At 43.9% G+C, this 21,200-nt stretch overlaps 1 protein-coding gene and 3 pseudogenes across 1 annotated transcript; 3 read left to right on the plus strand and 1 right to left on the minus strand.

The window, feature by feature from the left end:
* The first annotated feature begins 228 nt into the window (after positions 1-228).
* Positions 229-1,934, plus strand: YDJC (YdjC homolog (bacterial)). The gene is made up of 5 exons (XM_006894607.1): positions 229-392; positions 477-636; positions 773-872; positions 997-1,174; positions 1,565-1,934. The coding sequence occupies exons 1-5, from the start codon at positions 229-231 to the stop codon at positions 1,932-1,934; spliced, it is 972 nt and encodes a 323-aa protein (XP_006894669.1).
* A 5,451-nt stretch (positions 1,935-7,385) lies between these two features.
* On the plus strand, positions 7,386-16,845 carry LOC102849659 (annotated as a pseudogene).
* Positions 16,846-18,066: 1,221 nt separating this feature from the next.
* Positions 18,067-18,425, minus strand: LOC102851179 (annotated as a pseudogene).
* Positions 18,426-18,475: 50 nt separating this feature from the next.
* Positions 18,476-19,854, plus strand: LOC102850066 (annotated as a pseudogene).
* Positions 19,855-21,200: the final 1,346 nt, after the last annotated feature.

Consider the following 21,200-nt stretch of genomic DNA (forward strand, 5'->3'; position numbering starts at 1 on the left):
CGGTGGTGCCTTGTGCTTTGTCCGGAAGCGGTGCTTTGGTCTGCGTTAGGGATGGGGACTTAGTCTGTGCCGGGGTCTGGGTTTTGTGTTGCATCTGGGACGGGTTTTCAGCTTGTGGGGCGGGGCCTTGTGCTGCGCCGGCGGTGGGGCCTCGTTCGTTTTGGGGCGGCCCTTGTGCTGCGTCTGCACCTCCGCCCGCCCGGTAGGAAGCCTGCAGTTTAGACAGTGATGGCCTGCCCTAGGGTGCGGCTGGTGGTCACAGCGGACGACTTTGGTTACTGCCCGCGGCGTGATGAGGGCATCGTGGAGGCCTTCATGGTGGGGGCCGTGACCAGCGTGTCCCTGCTAGTCAACGGCGCCGCCGCGGAGAGCGCGGCGGAACTAGCCCGCCGGTGAGGGGCGCCCCCTTCCCCCGGGTGGGCCGCGGCGGTCCCGGGGCACTCGGCGCCCAAGCCCGATCCCCTGCTCCCTCACAGGCACCGCATCCCCACAGGCCTCCATGCCAATCTGTCCGAGGGTCGACCAGTGGGTCCTGCCCGCTACGGGACCTCCTCGCTGCTTGGCCCCGAGGGCTTCTTCCTCGGCAAGATGGGGTTCCGGGAGGCGGTGGCGGCCGGCGAAGTGGCCCTGCCCCAGGTGGGAAGCGCGGCTGAGGGGAGCTCAGTCCTTGGGAGCTGTTAGGGACGGAGCGGGCGCCCGTCCTCCACACGCTTGAGGGTCCCCACCCCCGAGATGATCTTAGACCCCGAGATTTGGGATCGCCTCTCTCCAGGTGCGGGAAGAGCTGGAGGCGCAGCTGAGCCGCTTTCGGGAGTTGCTGGGCAGGGACCCTACGCACGTGGACGGGCACCAGCACGTGCACGTGCTGCCAGGTGGGGAACTCTGGGGGGCATCCTCCAGGCAGCCGGAAGTGCGCAGGGATACTTCCTGGGGAAAGGATGCTTTTCACCAATGAAGGAGCTTCCATCTAGAAACTAGCCGCTGTTGACTCCGCAGGCGTGTGCCAGGTGTTCGCTGAGGTGCTGCAGGCCTACGGGGTGCGTTTCACGCGTGTCCCGATAGAGCATGGCGTGGGCGGCTGTGCATGGTTGGAGGCCCCGGCGCGTGCTTTTGCCTGCGCGGTGGGGCGTGATGCACAGGCAGCTACCGGCCCCTTTTCTCGGCACGGCCTGCGGTAAGGCACCCCTGGTTCGTCCCCTTCCCCAGTGGCAGGCGCGTGGGTGCCCCTGCCCACCCCTCATCCCCTCCCCTCATGGCAGGTGTGTGGGTGCCCCTGCCTGACCCCCATCCCTTTCCTCACTGGCAGGCGTGGGGTGCATCTGCCCAGCCCCTGCCCCCTTCCCTAGTGACTGGTGTGTGGGTGCCCCTACCCGCCTCCTGCCCACTTTCTGAGTGGCAGACGTGGGTGCCCCTGACCGCTCTGCCCCTTCTTCAGTGGCAGGCGCGTAGGTGCCCCTGCCTGCCTCCATCCTTTCTCAGTGGCAGGGGTGGGCGCCCAGGTGTCTACTCTGGCCCACCCATCTTGCCCCTGCCAGACCGTCATCTGACGCCTCCTGCACTGCAGGTGGACTGACACCTTTGTGGGCCTGAGCACATGCGGCCGCCACATGTCCGCACAACGTGTGGCCGGGGCACTGGCCCGGGCCCTGGAAAGTGTCCCCGCCAACCAAGCGCTGACAGCGGAACTGATGGCACACCCCGGTTACCCCAGCGTGCCACCAGCGGGGGGCTGCGGAGAGGGCCCAGACGCCTTCTCCTGTTCCTGGGAGCGGCTACACGAGCTGCGTGTCCTCACTGAACCCTCACTGCGTGCACAACTGGCCCAGGAAGGCGTGCAGCTCTGTGCCCTGGAGGCCCTGGATGCCAAGAGGTTCGGGGAGGGGCCCTTTGGCGAGGCCTCGCTGGAGCCCTCTCGGGAACCTTCCCTTTGCTGACTGTGATGACATCCGAGCCCTGAAAACCCCACCACATGGCACTGTGCAGGACACAGAGCATTAAAAAACTGTGCTCCGGCTCGCCTCTCTGGGTCCCTTCTGACTTGCTGGCCCTGTCACAGCTTCTTGAATGGAAGTCACTATTAATAAAACAGGACATATGTTTTCTAAGTTGGGAGAGTTATTAACTATGCCAGGAAAACCTCACAGGAACAAAAATGGGAACCCCCAGTTTCCAAGTCAATATTCCGAGGGAAGACCTGCAAAATCCATCCTCCTGCCCCTTTCCTTCTTAGCTTTTTTCTTTTGGTGTGAGATGAGAAAAAATTATTGCATCAGGTTATCGTTTTGTTTTAAAATCTATATCCCTCTCAGTTTATGCTGATAAAAAGTCTTTCTGAGATGTATTCACAGGAATGTGAGATTTTAGTTCTTTCAGAGTATACATAAATTTCCTATATTTGAAAAATTTAAACGCTGATAAAGACTAAAAAAAAATATTTAAGAACTTACACCAACTAGGACTTTCCCCAAATTTCAAAATTATTTTCCTAATCTAATTCAGTTTATTACCTTTGGGTTATATGTGTGTATCTTTCCTCTCTCCTTTTAAAAATTCTATATTGTTTTGCATACAAAATTTGTATACATAGGGTTTCATTAGTGTACATTATGGTCCTACATATTCTTTTATTCATATTACATTTCATACGATCATTCCCATACACTGTTTTATTAAAATTGCCATTGATCTATGCCCACTGTCACCACTTCTTTTCAGGACCCCACAAGATAAGATATATGTGTATAGCTTTTAAAAAAGCAGGTTTGGAGTTGAAGCATTGGGAGGAACCATCATTGCAGGAACCATGTTGCAGCCAAACATCTTGCTCATTTGTACACCAGGGGTTGGAAAAACCACATTAGGCAAAGAGCTTGCTTCAAGATCAGGACTAAACCACATTAATGTGGGTAATTTATCTGAAGAAGGGCAGCTATATGATGGCCATGTTTAAGAATATGACTATCCCATTTTAGATAAAGATCTACTAGTGGATGAATTACAAAACCAAATGAAAGCAAGTGGAGTTACTGTTGACTACCTTAGTTGTGATTTCTTTCCCAAATGCTGGTTTTGTTGTAGACCAGTACAAAGGAAAAGATAGGAACACCACCCACAAATGGAGGGAGAAGAGAGTGAAGGCAGGGGCCCCAGAGCCCAGTGTCTCTCTGATGTTTATTGAGAATTGCCAGGAAGTAAATCACAGAAAATTCTTTATGAATGAAGCTGGGTTTTTTTTTCTGCTGACAACCTTATACTTATCTCAGGAATGATGATTTTACAAATACAGACATTTAACGGAGGCACTGTCAGGTCAGCCTTGGTGCCTAATACCTGTGACCTATCTTGGGAGAAATACTACCTAATTCTCTGACACAAGAATTCCAGCTTGTATTTGTGCCTCCAATTCCTGTTTAAGCATTTGGTTTTCCACATGATTTCGTATAGTTTTGTGCTGAGAACAGATAGCCATATACTGTACAAAGGAAACCAAAAAAAAGTCAAGAAAATATTCAGTGTAAAATTTACTAAATTCTTTATGAAGAAGCCAGGGCATCTTCCCCCCCACAAAAAAAAAATACATTCTTTTATTGGAACAAGGTTCCTGACTGATGCAGTGATGCATATATCAAATATAAAGACTTGTGCAGAGAAATTACATACTATCCATCTAAAGTTTTGTAACACTTTGCCTCCTGATGGAATAGTTCCATTTCAAAAGTTTTATACATTAAAAGCTTTGAATTAAACCAGGCTGGCTGTTGATTCATCTCTGAAAACATAAGTGGCATTGATTTAGCTACTGTATTTTACAGCATTAAAAAAGTTTATGTATTAGGTAGTTTCTCAAAAATTACTTGATGCACAATGGCATTTATCAGACTGAGCAGTGTCACCCAGATTCACAGAAATGTTTCTTTTGATAACTTTATGGAGAGCTGGCATTTGAGACAGGTATTCCTGAGTTTCTCACCACCAACATGGACTCTGGCTGTGTTCTGAGGCACATCACCACATTACAGTGCCAGTGAAGACATGCCAGCAACTGCCAAGGGTGTCTCCACATTAGAGAACCAGGTCTGATAGTGGTGGCAGGCATCATTATCATTACATCCAAGAAATAAAGGGCCATTTTAATAAAAACTGTCAATTTGAGATAAAAATCAAGGGTACACATACAAAAACTTTGAGTTTTATACAATCTAAATCCCCAGTGATGTGAATATGTCCAGAAACCTGAGGCAAATTGTACGCAGTGTTTCCCGGTTGGAAGTCTTTAATATTGACTCAAATCTCTACTTAATCCACATAGCCCTGAGGTCAAATCGCAAAATGCATATAAAAAAAAAAGTTAAGATGACAAGGATATATTAAACAAGTCAAACTCAGAGGCCTTATCTATTCTGAGAGAAAGCATCAAATCCTCATGTACACATTTAGTTTTATTTTAACAAAGCAACTTGTACACTTGTAACGTTTAAAACTGAGCATCATGTTTTTTCCTTTGTCCAAAATGTGTTTTTTTAAAATTTATTTTACTAATGAATATGTACAGAGATTTTGGATTTCAATTCATTCATTGTTGCCCTATTTTCTCTACCCCTCCCCCACTTTGCTCTTTCCCCCCCCCCCTTAAAACTCTGTTTTAAAGGGAGCTCTGGTGGCCTAGTGGCAAGACACTGCACTGCAATCCCAGAGGTACACAGTTCAAATCCACCAGATGCTTTGCTGGAGAAGGAGGGGGCAATCTCCTCCTGTACCAGTCAGATCTGATTTGACGGTACACGTCAAAATAATAAAGTAATAATAATAAAAAAGTCTGTTTTAATTGTCGTATTGCCACAGAGCTTGTCAAACCAGTTCTGATTAATCTCCTTTGTCAGTGTGTCCTTTGCTATTCCCTATCACTCCTCCCTGAGAGATTTCACCCTGATTCATAAGGAAAAGGGGATGGCGTATTAGTTACTTCCTGTTGAAAAGGGACACTGTAGGTTTCAGGATGAAGATCTTCTCTCACTACTCTAAAGGCAATAGGAAACACTTAAAGACTATTGTGGAGATTGATTTTGGAATTTAAATGCACTGTTATCAATTGTGCTTAGCCATACATGGTCATATCCTTGAAGATGCATCATGGAACTGTTGCAGCCTAGAAGACACAAATTTAACAAGTTAAAAGTACATGAGTAAAAAATTAAAAGCAATAATATTCCAAGTAGAGATTCTAACAGTGGCACAAATCAAGTTACAGAGGGAAGGTGGTTGTTATGTGCCGTCAAGTTGCTTGCAACTCATAGCGACCCTAAGTACAACAGCCCTAAACCCTGCTCTATCCTGTGCCAATCTCACTGCCCATCCCGATTGCCCCAGTCACTGAATCAATCCACCTCACAGAGGGTCTTCCCCTTCTGCACCGTCCCTCCACCCTCCCAAGCATGATGTTCCTCTCCAAGGACCTCTCCCTCCTTACAACATGTAAAAAAGTATGTCAGACGAAGCCTCAGAATCCTTGCCTCCAAGAAGCAGCCTGGTTTAACCCTCTCCAGGATGAATCTGTTTTCTTGGCAGTCCATGGTACCCTCAATACTCTTCTCCAACACCACAGCTCAAAGGCATAAATTCTCTTTCTATCCTCCTTAGCCATTGTCCAACTCTCTGATGCATAACAAGTGATTACAAAGACCATAGCTATTGGAGGCCTGGCTAACTTGCAAAGCAAGATTAGCAATGCATTGTAAAACCAGTCTGACTGATTCCACCTTGGCTAGAACATCTGCTTGGCAGTAAACAACTCATGGAAGCAGGATGCTAATGAATAGGTAGTGACCAAAGGTCTCAGAATTGAGGAATGTGATATCTTTGTTTTGTGTTGAGGTCTGGGAATGTTTGACCTGACAGTAAACATCTCTGACAGATAAGAGATAATGCGATTACCCCTGCAGGCATGTTTCTAGAAACCTATATATACTTGGTCTAGAGAATAAAGGTTTGCTATTCATCACCAGCATTTAGCCTCTCTGTGTCTTCATTTAATCTTCATCCCTTCACTCTGTGGAACTGTTTCGATATATCAGGCCTGGACTCCGATACATAGCCTGTATCAGACACACCTTAGTCTCCAGAGACACACTGTTGGCTCTTGAGTACCCTGGAGAGGTCCCTAATAGCAGACTTTCCCATCACAATATGTTTTTTTATTTCCTGGCTACTGGTGCCAAGAGTGTTGACCGTGGAGCCAATCGTTGAAGCATCCTCCTTTGTTTCCAGCTGGAAGCTGGGGCCTGTCAGTCCTGTCAACCACGAGGACCTGATGTGGGCCACCTTTGGCCAAGTGTCCTTCAGATCCACACTTAAAGGAAGTGAGTGGGAGCTTCCTCTCTACTCCCTTGCCTATCTGTGGCTCTCGTCTGTGACACTGTCTACTGAAGTGGCCCAGCTTTCCACAGTGGAAGCAATTCTGACCTCCTTTATTACCTTTGGGTGGCATTGTTTATGAGTAAATACTTCCTTTACCTGACACAGGCCCTAAACTGGCAGCAATAGCTGTCCCAATAATTTTGGCCATTCTCTGGTCTTTTCTCTTCCCTCTAGATCCCAGTTGTTAAAAGAGGGAAAAATTTAAACAAATATATAACAAATAATTCTTCAATATAATCTTTTACATTTTAAGGCTAGAAATATTAACAATATGATCATTTCCAATCCAAAGATACATGTTCCAATGCAGTTCCTATTTTCCATAAATGGTTTTGGTAAGATGAATATTGTAAATGTGGATACAGTTCCACTATTCCTCCTCCATGCCATGATATAGTGTTATTAGCATGAGCAGTTATAAATCCATTGCCTTCCTTACTCTAACTTAAATTTTTTTAATTTAAATTTATTATTAATTTCAGTAAAAATTTACAGAGACTTTGGATTTCCATTCATTCACTGTTGCACATTTCACCCCTCCCAACCTTCCCCACCCCCAGAACACTACCCTCTTGGAAAAGTAAAAGAAAAATTCTTTCATTGTTTTACAAACTCTCCCCCAAGTCCACTCCACCATGTAGCCTTTGCTCTAAATTCCTGTCATGACAAAAATACCTAATCACATATCCCTTTTAAACATTTTTCTCCCTCATCTGTTTCCATGCAGTATACATTATTGAACCCATCTTTCTCAGTCTCTCCCCAACCCCAAGGTCAATAAGAAAGTTGGAAGCAAGATTGGTCATCTACTTCTGAATAGTAAGCCTCTGAAAAATCTATGATCAATAGAAGAACATGAGTAGCTATAAGGTTAGAGGTAAAGGCCAGATTATTAAGTCAATCAAAATTAGGAGAAACAGCTGCAAACATTTTTTAATAGATAACTGGACTGTGGAATGTATGTAGTGTGAATGTTGGAAAACGAGAAGTGAGTTCTCATGCATGGTCATTTTCCAGTGTTTGGCAGGTAATACTAAGAGGTGTAATTGCTCTGATATTCTTAATTATGAAATTAATGATTAACTAAATAAAGCATCACTTTAAGGTCCCAGTCATCATCTGAGCCCACTGAGATTTCTTAAATCACCAACTGTACCTCTCCAGTATATTCCATGGACAAATTAGTGAAAAACAAGTGTCCTCTGATGGCATATGCTACCTCTCATCTTTTGATTATAGGATTTTTCTTAAAGATTAACCCTGGTCATGCTGTTATTATTTTGTTATTAGATGCCATCAAGTTGACTGTGACCCTATGAACAAACCTGAACCCTGAATCCTCACAAGCTATGACACACTCAAGCCCATTGCTGTAGTGACTCTGTGTCAATCTATCTGGTTGAGAGTCTTCCTCTCTTTCATAGTCCCTCCAAGTATGATGACCCTCTTCAAATAATATCCCTTTCTAACAATATGCCCAATGTATGAGAGACAAAGCTTTGCCATCCTTGCCTCCAATGAGCACTCTGGTTGTACTTTTTCCAAGATATCTGTCGGTTTTCTTGGCAGTCCATGGGATGTTCAGTACTCTTCTCTAACACCACAGCTCAAAGGCATCAATTTTTCTTCTGTTATCTTTATTCGTTTACAAGCTCTCAGATGCATATCACGTGATTGAGAAGACCATGGCCTGCATCAGGTGCACCTAGACTTCAAACTGACATCAATGCTCTTCAGTATTTTGCAGAGGTCCCTGACAACTAACCCAAAGCAATACATCTTCTAATCTCATGACTGCTGTTACCAAAGGTGTTGATTGTGGTTACAAGTAAAATGAAATAACTGGCAGTTTCAATAAATTTTTCATCTAATATGATATTGCCCAGTGGTAAGGACATTTGTTTTCTTGATGTTGAGATGTAATTTATACTGAAGGCTTTTGGTACTTATCTTCTGCAGCAAGTGTTTTACATCCTTCTTACTTTCAGCAAGCAAGAGTTTGTTGTCTGCATAATACAAGTTGTTGATGAGTCTTCCTTCCATCCTGATGCTACATTCCTCTTCACAGAGCCTGGATTCATGAATGACTTGTCCATCATACAGACTAAATAGATACAACCCTGACACACACTTTTCCTGATTTTAAACCATGCAATATTTCCTTGTTCTGTTTAGACGACAGTTCTTTGGTCTTGGTATACAGACTCTCTAACTCTGACACATTTAACCCCATTATCCCAGTCACTGAGTCAATCCATCTTATCCAGGGTCCTCCTTTTCTACACTGTCCCTCCATACTTCCAAGCATGATGTTTTCCAATGAGTGGTCCCTCCTGGCCATGTGCCCAAAGTATATGAGATGGATCTTCAAACTCCTAACCTCCAGGGAGAAACTTGGTTTCACCCTCTCCAAGACAGATCTATTTGTTTTCTTGGCAGTCCAGTGTATGTTCAAGACTCTTCTCCAGCATCACAACTCAAAGGCATTGATTCTTTTTTCTGTCATCCTTAGTAATTTTCCAGCTCTCTGATGCATAGCAAGTAATTGTAAAGAACATGGCCTGGATCAAGCATACCTTAGTCTCAAAACTGATATAATTACTCGCTAGCATTTTGGAAGCAGACTTCCCCAATGCAGTTTGTCTTTTGATTTTTCTGACTGCTGATGCCAAGAGTGTTGATTGTGGAGCTGAGCAAGCTGAAATTATTAACAACCTCAACCTCTCCCCCATCTTTTGTGGTGCTACCAATTGGCACAGTGGTGAGAATCTTTTTGTCTTCTTGATGTTGAGCTTCAATTCATATTGAAGACTACAGTCCTTTACCTTCTCCAGCAAACACTTTAAGTATTCTTCAGCTTCAGCAAGCAAGGTTGTGTCATCTGCATATTGCAGATATTGATAATTGAGTCCTCCTCCAATCCTGATTCTACTCATATTTAAAACAGGAAAATATTCTTAATCTTTAGCACCTTTGATACCTCTTAATTTACTTCATAAATCAATTTATCAGCTTCTTTTCAAACCACTTCGCTTCTGAAAATTTAATTGTAACAGAAAAGAACACAACGACAAAGAACATTCTTCTGATAAAGGAAGAGAGTCACTGAAAATGGTGAAGACAGACACAAACTCAAAGAGAGAAAGGTGTCAAGAGGCAGAGTCATTCACGATCTAGGTCTCATGAAAGGTGTCATCGCAGTAGAAGCAGGAAGCAGAAGTCAAGATCCAGAAGCAGAGAGAGGAAGAAGTCATGGTCTAGAAGCAGAGAGAAGAAGCAGTGCGTCAGATCTCTTTCTCAACCAAGGTCAAAACACCGGCATAGGAGTAAAAGCAGAAGTCAAACAAGGAGTAGAAGAAATAGAAGAGAACATCAGCCCAGAACCAAGGTCAAAGGGAGAACAAAAGATTCAAGGAATATCAGCATGTCAACTTTAGGGCACGGTATTTCCCTGGTCTGTCCCTCTGCCTTATTCTCTCTGTAGACCAAGGAATCCCACCCGGGAGACCCCTTAATAAAGCTTCTTTAGCTTCCTTTCTTTCTCTTGTCCCTTCCTTGAGTCCTTGGCCTTACATCCAGTGCAAAGACCTAACATCCTGGTGTAGAAACCTGGGAGAGGAGTTGAGGTGTGTTGTGCCCCTTCCCTCTTTTGGGATGAGTATGGCACCCCTCACTCTCTCTCTTGAATCTACCAGCTTGCATGGTGTCAAGGCATAAAATGGTAATGTAACAGAAATGGTCCTGTTTCTCTCCTCTTCTCCTGTTTTGTGTGTATGCTTGCTGACTGAGTGCTTTGAGTGCTTGTGAAGAGGCTCCATGGCTGAGGCTACTCTGAAGCCACGGAGTTTGATTGGGTCCCTATCTGCAGTTCCTTGTTGTCATACGGCTTAGTTGCAATTTGGGGGATCCACTATGGACCCCAACTGGGCCTGGGCTTGATTCAGATAAGCCTATTGCTTAGATACACTTTTACCCCATGAGGGGCACCACGGGAGGGATGCCTACATGGACTGAGGGGACAGACCCTCTGTTTTCTATTTCCATCCACTTGGTGTTTATATCCAGTCATCAGTACTGTTCGCTGTCCCAAAACTCATTCTTCCTGTCCACTGCTACCTCTATTCTGGAAGAGTCCTTGCTGGGAGTTATCTGGCATATCTTACCTTTGAGAACTTTTCCCCTATTCTTATGACTTCTATCTCTTCCTATTCTCCTGACTTCTTCCTCTGCACTCTCAGACTCCTTTTCTGACTCAGAAAAGACTTTTCTCCTTCAGAAAGGCCATTTATTTGCTCATAAAATTTCCCAGGCACTGTTCAGAACAGTTCCCAGGCATTTTGCATCCAGACATTTTGAACTCTCTTGGGATTCACATCTGTCTGCACTAGACTCCTATCCTGTCTGTGCATATATCTGTCCAATATTTCCAAAAACTGCAGGCCTGCATCAGAAGCCCACCCAAGCACCAGGCGCTTCCAGGCTACTGATTGTGATCGGGGATGCCCACACAATCTCTTAGCCTTTCCCATAATCTGAGGCTTCCCACTTTCAGAGGATGCTCTGAAATCTCAACTGCCCTCACCCACACACCTGAACTCCATTGGTAGTTAAATGTCTTTCAAATTTGGGCTTGGCTGAGGACCTTCACCCCAAGAGACTAATCTTTTACTTTAACCAAGCATTGCTACAATACCAGCTAGATAACAAGTCTCAATAGCCTAAAAATGGGATTTTTTTTCTTTTAATATCCTTCAAAATCTTGACAATATTTGCCAATGGACTCAAGGATGGTCAGAAACCCCATTTAAGCTTCCTTTCAGTTTTGCTCCCATCTCTCTCTCTCTGTAAAATCTGCCAACCTGTGAAGGTTCTTTTAGCCCATGGTAAAGTAACTTTTAGTATTTACTTTTGTTTCTGCGAAAAGTACTGTTCTCTCATGTTTAAAAAGTGTGGTTATGTGTGTGTATATGTATATGTATCTATATTTTTAAATCATATTAACTTTACCAAGTGAAACCAAGCCATACTGTTTTTGAGTCAATTAAGAAAATTGTGGTTATTAAAATGTAGCATTTTGGGGTAGGGAATACACATAAAATAACTTAATATATCTAATCTACTGAACAAAAACCAACTAGAGAATAAAAATTGAAAGTTTTAGCATAGTAGGAGATTCAAGAATGTTTTGAAATTTTTATATTACCTCAATTGTCATAGATTTATTAAGATGGGGTAAAGACTGGTTTCATATGTAAAATGTTACACGGATGATATGCTTTCAGACACCAGCCTAAAACTGCAGCCAAAATTTTTAACTAATTTTCCAGTTAAAAAGAATCTTCTGAAACTAAAAATCACCTTCCTTTTCCAACACTAACCCACAGGTAAAACATTATCTCTCCTTTTTCTGACCCCACAAAGTACATAATCCCACTTAGCCTCCCGACTAAACATCATAGATAGAGATCAAACTCCTTTGCTCCTCCCTTCTCTCCTTCCAACCCGCTCCCTACCCCATTCCAGCACATTACCCTCTATCGAAACCCAATCAATCAATTCCTATAAAATATAAATCCTATCCAACAACTCTTCTTTCTCTTTCTTTTACTTAACAGGTTTAAGAATTTTATTTCCTTTTTCCTTAGTGTATTTTCTATGCACTTTAAATTTTTCAGACAATTCAGAACTAAAAATATTTTCAAATTTATCTCTTTCTATTTTAAGATTAATATAGTACTAGTTTAAAGCTCATACATTCTGTATATTTTAAAATTATCAATTGAACAATGTTTAGGCTCATTTTCCAAAGACACAGCAACCTATATAAAAGAATTTAAGTACCTAAGCTAGATCTATGATCTCACTTAGTGTGACCTTTTTTGCTGCACTGTCCTCTACACTGATGCCAGATGAAAAAGGATATGTTCTCACTGTGGTTCAGCAGCACTCAGACCAAGTACATCTAACAGATATCTCCATGCTAGTTGGCCCCCATCCTGTCCCCTGGCAAGAACCAAATTGGACATACCAAATTAATACAGCAGCAGGAAGAGATGGTTGAGCCTGGTGTAACCATATGATTCAATGTCTGTTAGCCTGCCTACGTGCCATCTCCCATAAAGTAGTCAATTTTGATAAGCTCAGAAATATCAAGCTTACTCAAGCTAAAGATGAGAACCCAGCTGCTTTCCTTAACCATCTCACTGAAGCCCTGACTCAGTATACCCACTTAGACCCTACCTCTCCAGCAGGAGCTACTGTCCTAGCTACTACTCATCTTATCAATCAGCCCCTAATATAAAAAAGAAACTAAAAAAGGCTGAGGATGGCCCCAAACACCCATTTGAGACCTGGTAACATGGCCTTTAAAGTTTTAATGCCCAAGAAGAACAGGCAGAGGCTGATAAGGAGACTCATGCCCTTCAGAAAGCAAATCTGCAGACTCAAGCCCTGGTAGCTGCCCTACAAGCAGCAGCAATGACAGTGGTGAGTAGTCACAAACCACTTCCTCATTCAACAAGCCAGCTACCTCCTGGTGCATGGTTCAGGTGTGGTAAAGAGGGTCATTGGGCTAACCGCTGCCCCAACCCTCGCCCTCCAACAGGCCATTGGAAGGCCAACTGCCTTTCCACGCTTAGCCATGGGAGGGCAGCCCCTCCACAAAACCTGGTCACCACCTCAGCTGACCTCTTGGGCCTGGCTGCTGAAGATTAAAGATGCCCAGGCTCGACAACCCTATCACCCTTGCCAAGCTGAGGATTACCCTTCAGGTAGCGGGTAAAACCTTTCTGGTTGACACAGGGGCTACCTTTTCAGTGCTCCCTTCCTTCTCAGGTCTTGTTTTCCCTTCCCAGGTCTCAGTAATGGGCATTGATGGCCTCCCTTCTAAGCCTTTTTATCACTCAATCCCTCCTCATTACCTTCAACAAACAAGTACTACTCACCTATTCCTTCCTAATTATCTTTACATGCCCAACTCCATTGCTAGGTAGAGAACTCCTGTTTAAACTTAAAGCTGTGTTTCACTGGGAGCCAAGCTAATCTAGATTGCCTGACCAGCCTTTAGCTCTGTCCCCCTTAGTGCTCCTTCCCTCTGAGCCCCTTTCTACACTACCTCTATTACCACACATTGTCAACCCATTGTATGGGATCTTTCCACTCCATCTGTAGCCTACCACCATCAACCTGTACTTGTTACTCTGAAAGACCCCTACTCTTTTCCTGCTGGACCCCAATTCCCTATCTCTGCACAACACTGAAAAAAGTTTAAAACCCATTATTACTCGTTTACTTTCCATTAAGTTTTTTATCCCTTAGTGTTGCTTGCAATATGTTGATGATCTTTGATTGTGTAGCCTCTCATATCAACTTTCATGAACTCACACTGTACAACTTCTTATTGGCCTCCAAGGGATATAGGGTAGCCCCCTCCAAGGCCTAACTGTCTCCCCCCTCAATTACATAACTTGGTTTACAAATTGACCCCCATCACTAAAATAATTGAAAGCCTCCAGCTACCTAAACCACTGATCAAATCCTCTCTTTTCTTGGATTTATCAGCTTCCTTAGACACTGGATTCCCAACTTTTCCTTACTAGCAAAACCCCTTTATGATGTGGCAAAAGCCACCCCACAAGGACATCCCAGATGTTAAAATTCACCTCAGATGTTAAAAAAGTTTTCCTCAAGCTCCAGTATCTTCTCTTACAGTCTCCACCCATTGCATTGCCAAATCCATCTAAACCTTTTTATCTATAACTAATGCAAAACAGAGTATTGCTGTTGGCTTCTTAGCTTAGCCTCTTGGACCCACCTGTACCCCCACTGAATTCCTCTCTAAACAGCTCAGTGTCACCACTCAGGAATGACAACCCAGCCGCAGCTCTCCTCACTATAGAGGTGCTTAAACTCACCCTGAGAAGCCCTCTGCAAGTCTTCTCTAACCATGGACTTCAAGACCTGCTTTCTCAAAGCCTGCTTTCCCACTGCTTCCTATCTTTACTTCCCCCTGGGTGGATACAGGAGCTCCATCTACTTTTTCTTGAAAACCCTAAAATTAACCTCAATCACTATCCCTCAACTTACTGCGAGTAGACACTTGGACTTATGACCATGGCTGCCCTGATGTCCTTTAGATATGGGCTCTTTACTTCCCTCCCTATCTGACCACCCAATCCTCAACTTATTACGACCATGGCTGCCCTGAAGTCCTTCAAGACATGGGCTCTTATATGACCAGCCTGTCCCTAAACCAGACCATATTCTATTAACAGTTGCTCTTGTGTGACCTCTGAGGGTTACCATTAGGCAACCTATGCCATAAACAGTGTGGAAAGCAGCAACTTACTTCCTATTTCCTTAGTCCTTATCCAAACAACACCTCATTCACCATTCTTTCTGGGCCCCTTTGAGCTGATATGCAGCTGACCATTTCTGCGGAATCATAACCAAACCACTGAACCCCCTCTTTTAGCATATTTTTCTCATCTATCCCTCATTAGGCAATTACTCCGGGAACATGCAGACCATTGCATACCCAGACCCTCACCTGAACATCTAGACCAGATAGCTACAGTCACCTTAGGAGATCCTGTCCTCATCAAATGCCATGAGTCATCCTAACTACCCCCACAGCTGTTAGGGTCATAAGTAACCCCATTGGCATCACCTTCCCTAGGTCCAGCATGCTCCTCTCACTGCTCTCCCCACTACTCTGCCTCACTCAGATCCCAAGTGATAAGTATCTCTTCATGTTGTTTCTAATCACTCTCCCCACTACTCTTTGCCTTACCCAGATCCCAAGCTTTAAGTTGCTCTTCATATTGTCATTAATCGTTCCCTGCCTTTTTTAATTCTAAGCAGATGTCCTATACCTCTCAAATGGCAAACCCCACTATTCTTTACCTCACTCAAATCCCAGACCCCTAAGTATTTCTTCATATTGTTACTAATTGTTCCCCCACTACTCTTTGCCTCATTCAGAGCCCAAGCCTTAAGTAGCTCTTCATATTGTCATTATTTGCTGCCTTTTTGAATTCTTACTTCACAGGACAAAAGAAATTACCAACTTGAACCAGCTGTTGTGACATCCATATTCTCCCCTGGCTACTGGTCCTGGGCCATCCCAGTCCAGCCTCTGAACCCCAGGTCTTCACCCCTGTTCAGCAGGAAGTAGCCAGAAAGAATATGTTGCCCTTTTTCTCACTAAAGAGGTTAGTATGTCAGGCCAGAACCAAGGTCAAAGGGAGAACAAAGGATTCAAAGAATGTCAACATGTCAATAAAGGGAGTGAACAGCCTCAGCTACCATGGAGTGCCCCTCTCTTTCCTCCCAGAAGACCACCCACCTGGCTGAACCACAATGGAATATCCCCGTCTTCCCTCTCTAAAGACCCTCACCATAAAACCTGCCCTAACTCATTTTAGGGCAGGGTATTTTCCTGGTCTGTCCCTCTGCCTTTTTCTCTCTCTGCACAACAAGGAATCCCACCCAGGAGATCCCTTAATAAAGCTTCTTTAGCTTCCTTTCTTTCTCTGGTCCCTTCCTTGAGTCCTTGGCCTTATGTCCAGTGCCAGTGCGAAGACCTAACAGAGAATTGAGAAAGCAAGAAGGTTCAGCAGAAGTTTAAGCTGGACTCCTAGTCCACCTTTCTTTAGAGACAGAAACACAGCAATGGATGCACAAAGAAGCCTTAGCCTGAAGGTTGGAAAGAGCAAAGAAGTTACAAGAACAGCGAGAAAAGCAAATGGTTGAAAAACAAAACAAAACAAAACCAAAAACCCAACCAACCAACCAACCAACCAACAAACAAACAAAAAACTCAAGAAATTACTGCTGCAGCAGCTGCAGTTATTGGAGGTTCTGTCCTCAAAGTTGCTGCCTTTGGCATCTGGCACTCAAGTCACTCAGATCACTATGGCTGCGCAAATGGCATCCCTGCAAGCAAAGGCTTTGGCAGAGACTGGCATGGCCATACCGAGCTACTACAATGCAGCAGCTGGGAATCCAATAAGAGAAAAAAAAGGGAAATGCTTTGGCAAGGCAAGACAGAAGGGGACAAATCTCAATCTGCTGAAATATGGGGAAAATTGAATTTTGGGAACAACGACCAAAACGTCAAATTTAGGAAATTAATGGGTATTAAGAATGAACATGAGGCTCTGCCACGCGGCCCTGCGTCGGGGTGTGTGTAGAGTCCTTGCTTGAGAGCTTGTAATAAAATCCCTCATGTTCTTGCATCGAAAAAAAAAAAATGAACATGAAGCTGGATGTAGGAGGTCAGTCGATGAAGAAAGTTACAAGACTTTGAAGCTACAAGAAGTATTTAGGAATCATGTTGCTCAGTACGAAATGGCAAGATCACAAACTCACACACGAAGCGGAATGGACTTGGGAGTCACGTCCTCGATGCGAGGAATGGATGCCCTTTGAAAGGCATCACCCGTGTAGTTTGGGACTTTATAGACTTTGTTGTTCTGATGTCAGGTCCTAGTTCACCAAACAGCTAGCATTCAAGCTTGCATGGGTGTTGCATGGACTTTAATTTATTGAAAATAATGATTTCCCCTTCCCCTGCTTTTTCTGTAAATATTAGATCAGTGATGACTGGTGTTAGTGTTGTAATCAGGTTAAACCCACTTCATTATACTTGAAAGGAATATATAGAGAAGGACAATATCTTTTAGTTGATGAATTCTACTTTTCAAATATATAAAAGCTGCAAGTGGGATGAAGTCTCATACATGAATTTTTGTCTGCTGTCTTTGTACTTTGCACTTAAACTTGTGCAGTTATTTTCGTCTCTTGAAACATGAAAGAAATGTTATGTAGCTGTTCTTTACATGATCTGGCCATTTGGTAAATAATCCAGCAGAAATCTGCTGTGTAGCAATGATAATAAAATTGGTTTTCTCAAAATTGGTGTTAAACAAATGACCTGAAATTCTTATTTGAATGTCTTTTATGGTCCTCAGCATTTTGGAATTGCCACTAGAAAGTATTGGCTAAGAAATTCTTCCCCGCACGTTTTTAATTTTAAAAAAATAACCCAAAACCAATTATGCTATGGACAGAACTGTAGCTGAGCAAAAATGTAACTTTACTCGTGGGTGGGAAGAACAAAGGCAGCTACTTTCCATCTATTAGAGCTGGTATCGTATTATTCCATGTTACTTCAGAAAAATAGAGCTCGCCAGCACTTTTCTTTTAATAAAGTGCCTTATAAAATGTCGTGGTCAGTTTCAACCGCCCTGCCTTTTTAAAAAAAAAAAAAAATCCAGGTTTATGTATCCTTTAAGAGTTCAGACATTAAGGGAGCTTTAGTGGTCTAGTGGCAAGAAGCTGTGCTGCAATCCCTAAAGCACACAATCTGAATACACCAGAGGGGAGGAGAGAGGGAGAGGAATAAATAAGGAGGGAAAAAGAGGGTCAATGTCCTTCCGCGATGGTCAGATCCGATTTTATGGTACACAACAAGAAAGAGAAAGAGAGTCCAAACAAAATTATAGTAGTCTTTACTCACAATCTTTAATAATATTATATTCATTATATTCATGGAGGAAAAAAAGCAACCTAAGCATGCTAGTTCTGAAATACAATTTATTTTTTTCTAAGAGTTCAGGATTTTTTTATTGAACATGTTACAAAAGGAGTTTAGTCAAAAAGACCAAATCCCATGTCATCGTCAGACTTCAGATTCTTCTTTCTCTGCTTCCACTTTCTTCTCCTCAGCTGGAGCAGCAGCAATCTGGGGTTGGGGGGGCAGGTCCTCCAGCTGGTGAGGCCCCGCCGCTGGGGCAGGTCTACCAGCACCCACACTGCAGATGAGGCTCCCAGTGTTGACATTTGCAAGGGCCTTTGCAAACAGCTCAGGCCAGAAAGGTTCAACGTTGACACCGACACCGGCTACCTTAACGAGGGCATTGATTTTATCCTCCGTGACTGTCACCTCATCGTCGTGCAGGATGAGGGCCGAGCGAGTAGATGCAGGTGAGCTCAGAGACAGAGGCCATGGTGCGGTGGTACTAGGCTGAAGGCTGCTAGATGCGGTGCTAGTCGCCGGATGAAGTGAGGGCCTCACCCCAACGCGGCCTTAGCTTCCTCGGAAGGACCGAGCACCTTAGCAGCAACTGAGGAAAAGCTGGGATACAATTTTAATATGCAATACTGACAAATGTGTTATTTCTATAATGTGGGGAGAGTGTTATCAGAAAGTGTGACTGCTGTCAGTGAAGCGTTATCTTTCAGCCATTGTTGAATCCATTTCAAGATCCAATTTACATTACCCTCTTGATCTTCTGACCTTTTGCTAGCCAGCTGGTGTACTATTTTTTCCTTGTAAGATGCCCTGGCTTCGAGTGAGCTAGAGCGCGGAGCCTGTGAGGGAGCTTCCGCGCCTGCCGCCGCCACCACCACCACCTCTCCTCTGTAAGCAGGAGCCGCGGCCGTGGTTGGGCGGGCGCGCTGCCTCAGCCCCTCCCTCGTCGTCAGGCCGCGAGGGCAGCAAGAGCGAGCAAGGCGGAGGGCGAACCAGCGCGGGGAGGAGGCGGCCAGACTGAGCGAGCGCCCGCGCGTGTGGTGAGGGGAAGGCGCCCACCTGTCCCCCTTCGCATTCCCTTCTCCCCTCCTGCCTGCGCTCCCCACACCACGGAGCAGCACCCTGTTGGCTCCAGCGGCCAAAGTCAGTAAAAAGGAGCTCAACTCCAACCACGACTGGGGCCAACCTCAGAAAAAGAACAGCAGGAAGCAATTGAACATATTGATGAAGTACAAAATTTAAGACTATGTCATGAACAAGCCAGTGAGGAGATTTTGAAAGTAAAACAGAAATATAACAAACTCCGCCAACCGTTCTCTCAGAAAAGGTCAGAGTTGATCACCAAAATCCCAAATTTTTGGGTAACAACATTTGTCAACCATCCACAAGTGTCTGCATTGCTCCGGGAGGAGGTGAAAAGGCACGGCATTATTTGACCAGAGTTGAAGTGACGGAATTTGAAAACATTAAATCCGGTTACAGAAGTGATTTTTATTTTGATGAAAATGCTTACTTCAAAAGAGTTTCATATGAATGAGAGTGGTGATCCAACCTCAAAATCAACTGAAATCAAAGGGAAATCTGGAAAGGACTTGACGAACCGTTCAAGTCAAAAGCAGAATAAAGCCAGCGGGAAGAGACAGCATGAAGAAGCAGAGAGCTGCATTACTTGGTTCACTGGTCATTCTGATGCTGGTGCAGATGAATTAGGAGAGGTCATAAAAGATGATATTTGGCCAAATCCATTACAGTACTATTTGGTTCCAGATAAGGATGATGAAGAAGGAGAGGATGATGATGACGATGAAGAAGAAGGTTTGGAAGATATTGATGAAGAAGGGGAGGAAGATGGAGATGATGATGAGGGAGAGGAAGACGAAGGAGAAGATGACCAAAAACACTGATGGATTCCAGCCTTTTTAAATTTTCTTCAGTCCCTGCGAACAAGTTGCAGTCTTTTGTTGTTTTATTTATTTTTTTCCTCCCTCTCTTCTTGTGCTCAGTCGCCCCATTCTTGAGGTCTCTTTTCTCTCCTTTATGCCACAGTTCTCAACTTAATTTGGGGGGAAATAACTTGAACAGAATACAATAGAAAAAGAATCTCTACCCTTTTCTGTTCCAAATTTTTATCCCTTCCTGTCTCAACAAAAATATGGAATCAACACACCACCATGCTCTATGGGAAAAAATAAAAACCTTCTGCTCCCTTCACTCTGTTGGAAGCTGGAGGGTGCTAGGCCCCTGTGTAGTAGTGCTTCCTCTCTCTGTATATGAGACTTAGAGATTACATTGTGTCTCTGTGTGAATATGGACAGTTAGCATTTACCAACATGTATCTGTCCACTTTCTCTTGTTTAAAAAAAGAAAAAAGAAACTGGGAAAAAAATGGGGTTATAGAAGGCCAGCAAAGAGTGAGTTTGAGATGTTTGGGTGGGTTAAGTGGGCATTTTGGACAAAATGGCTTCTCCTTTGGTATGTTGAATTGTGATGTTTAACGGACATCCTTACAGTTTAAGATGACATTTTTAAAATAAAATTCTCTCCTAATGATGATGACTTGAACCCCCACCACTCGATGGGAGAATCAGCAGAACCTGTAGGATCTTATTTGGAATTGACATTCTCTATTGTAATGCTGAACACTGTGACAGTGATGTACGAAACACGGTAATGGGTACCCATGGTGGACAGTGTTGGCTGGAGCTTCCCAACTAAAACAAGCCTGAAAGCAGGAGTGGCATCCACGTCTGAAATGGCTTGCCTCCGGAAACTCTATGTATGAACAGTGCTCAGGCCTTTCATTCATAGGGTCGCTATTGAGTGGTCTGCAACTCGACAGCACCTAACAACAACATTGTAATTTTGTTGCTGTTTATTTTTAAATTTTCTTTTGTTTCATTGGAAAGAAAAGATGATGCTCAATTTTCACCACAACAAGATAAAGGTAAATAATCCAATAGAAAAATGGTCACAGGATATGAACAGACACTTCATCAAAGAAGACATTCAGGTGGCTAACAAGCACATGAAGAAATGTTCAAAATCCCTAGCTCTAAGAGAGATACAAATTAAAACAACTATGAGATATCATCTCACCCCAGAGAGAATAGCAAAATTTAACAGAACAGCAAGCAACAAATGCTGGCGAGGTGTGGAGAAACTGGAACCCTTACTCACTGTTGGTGGAAGTGTAAAATGGTGCAACCACTATAGAAGGTGGTATGACACTTTCTCAAAAAAGTGGTAAGTA

This window comes from Elephantulus edwardii, unplaced genomic scaffold (assembly GCF_000299155.1).
Source record: "Elephantulus edwardii isolate Elephantulus edwardi_28Jun2011 unplaced genomic scaffold, EleEdw1.0 scaffold00146, whole genome shotgun sequence".
NCBI classification, from domain to species: Eukaryota; Metazoa; Chordata; class Mammalia; order Macroscelidea; family Macroscelididae; genus Elephantulus; species Elephantulus edwardii.

Coding starts and splice junctions, on each gene's coding strand:
- YDJC (XM_006894607.1), top strand. CDS start 229: ATGGCCTGCCCTAGGGTGCGGCTGGTGGTCACAGCGGACGACTTTGGT. Junction 873..996: donor GCACGTGCACGTGCTGCCAG/GTGGGGAACTCT, acceptor TTGACTCCGCAG/GCGTGTGCCAGGTGTTCGCT. Junction 1,175..1,564: donor TTTTCTCGGCACGGCCTGCG/GTAAGGCACCCC, acceptor CCTGCACTGCAG/GTGGACTGACACCTTTGTGG.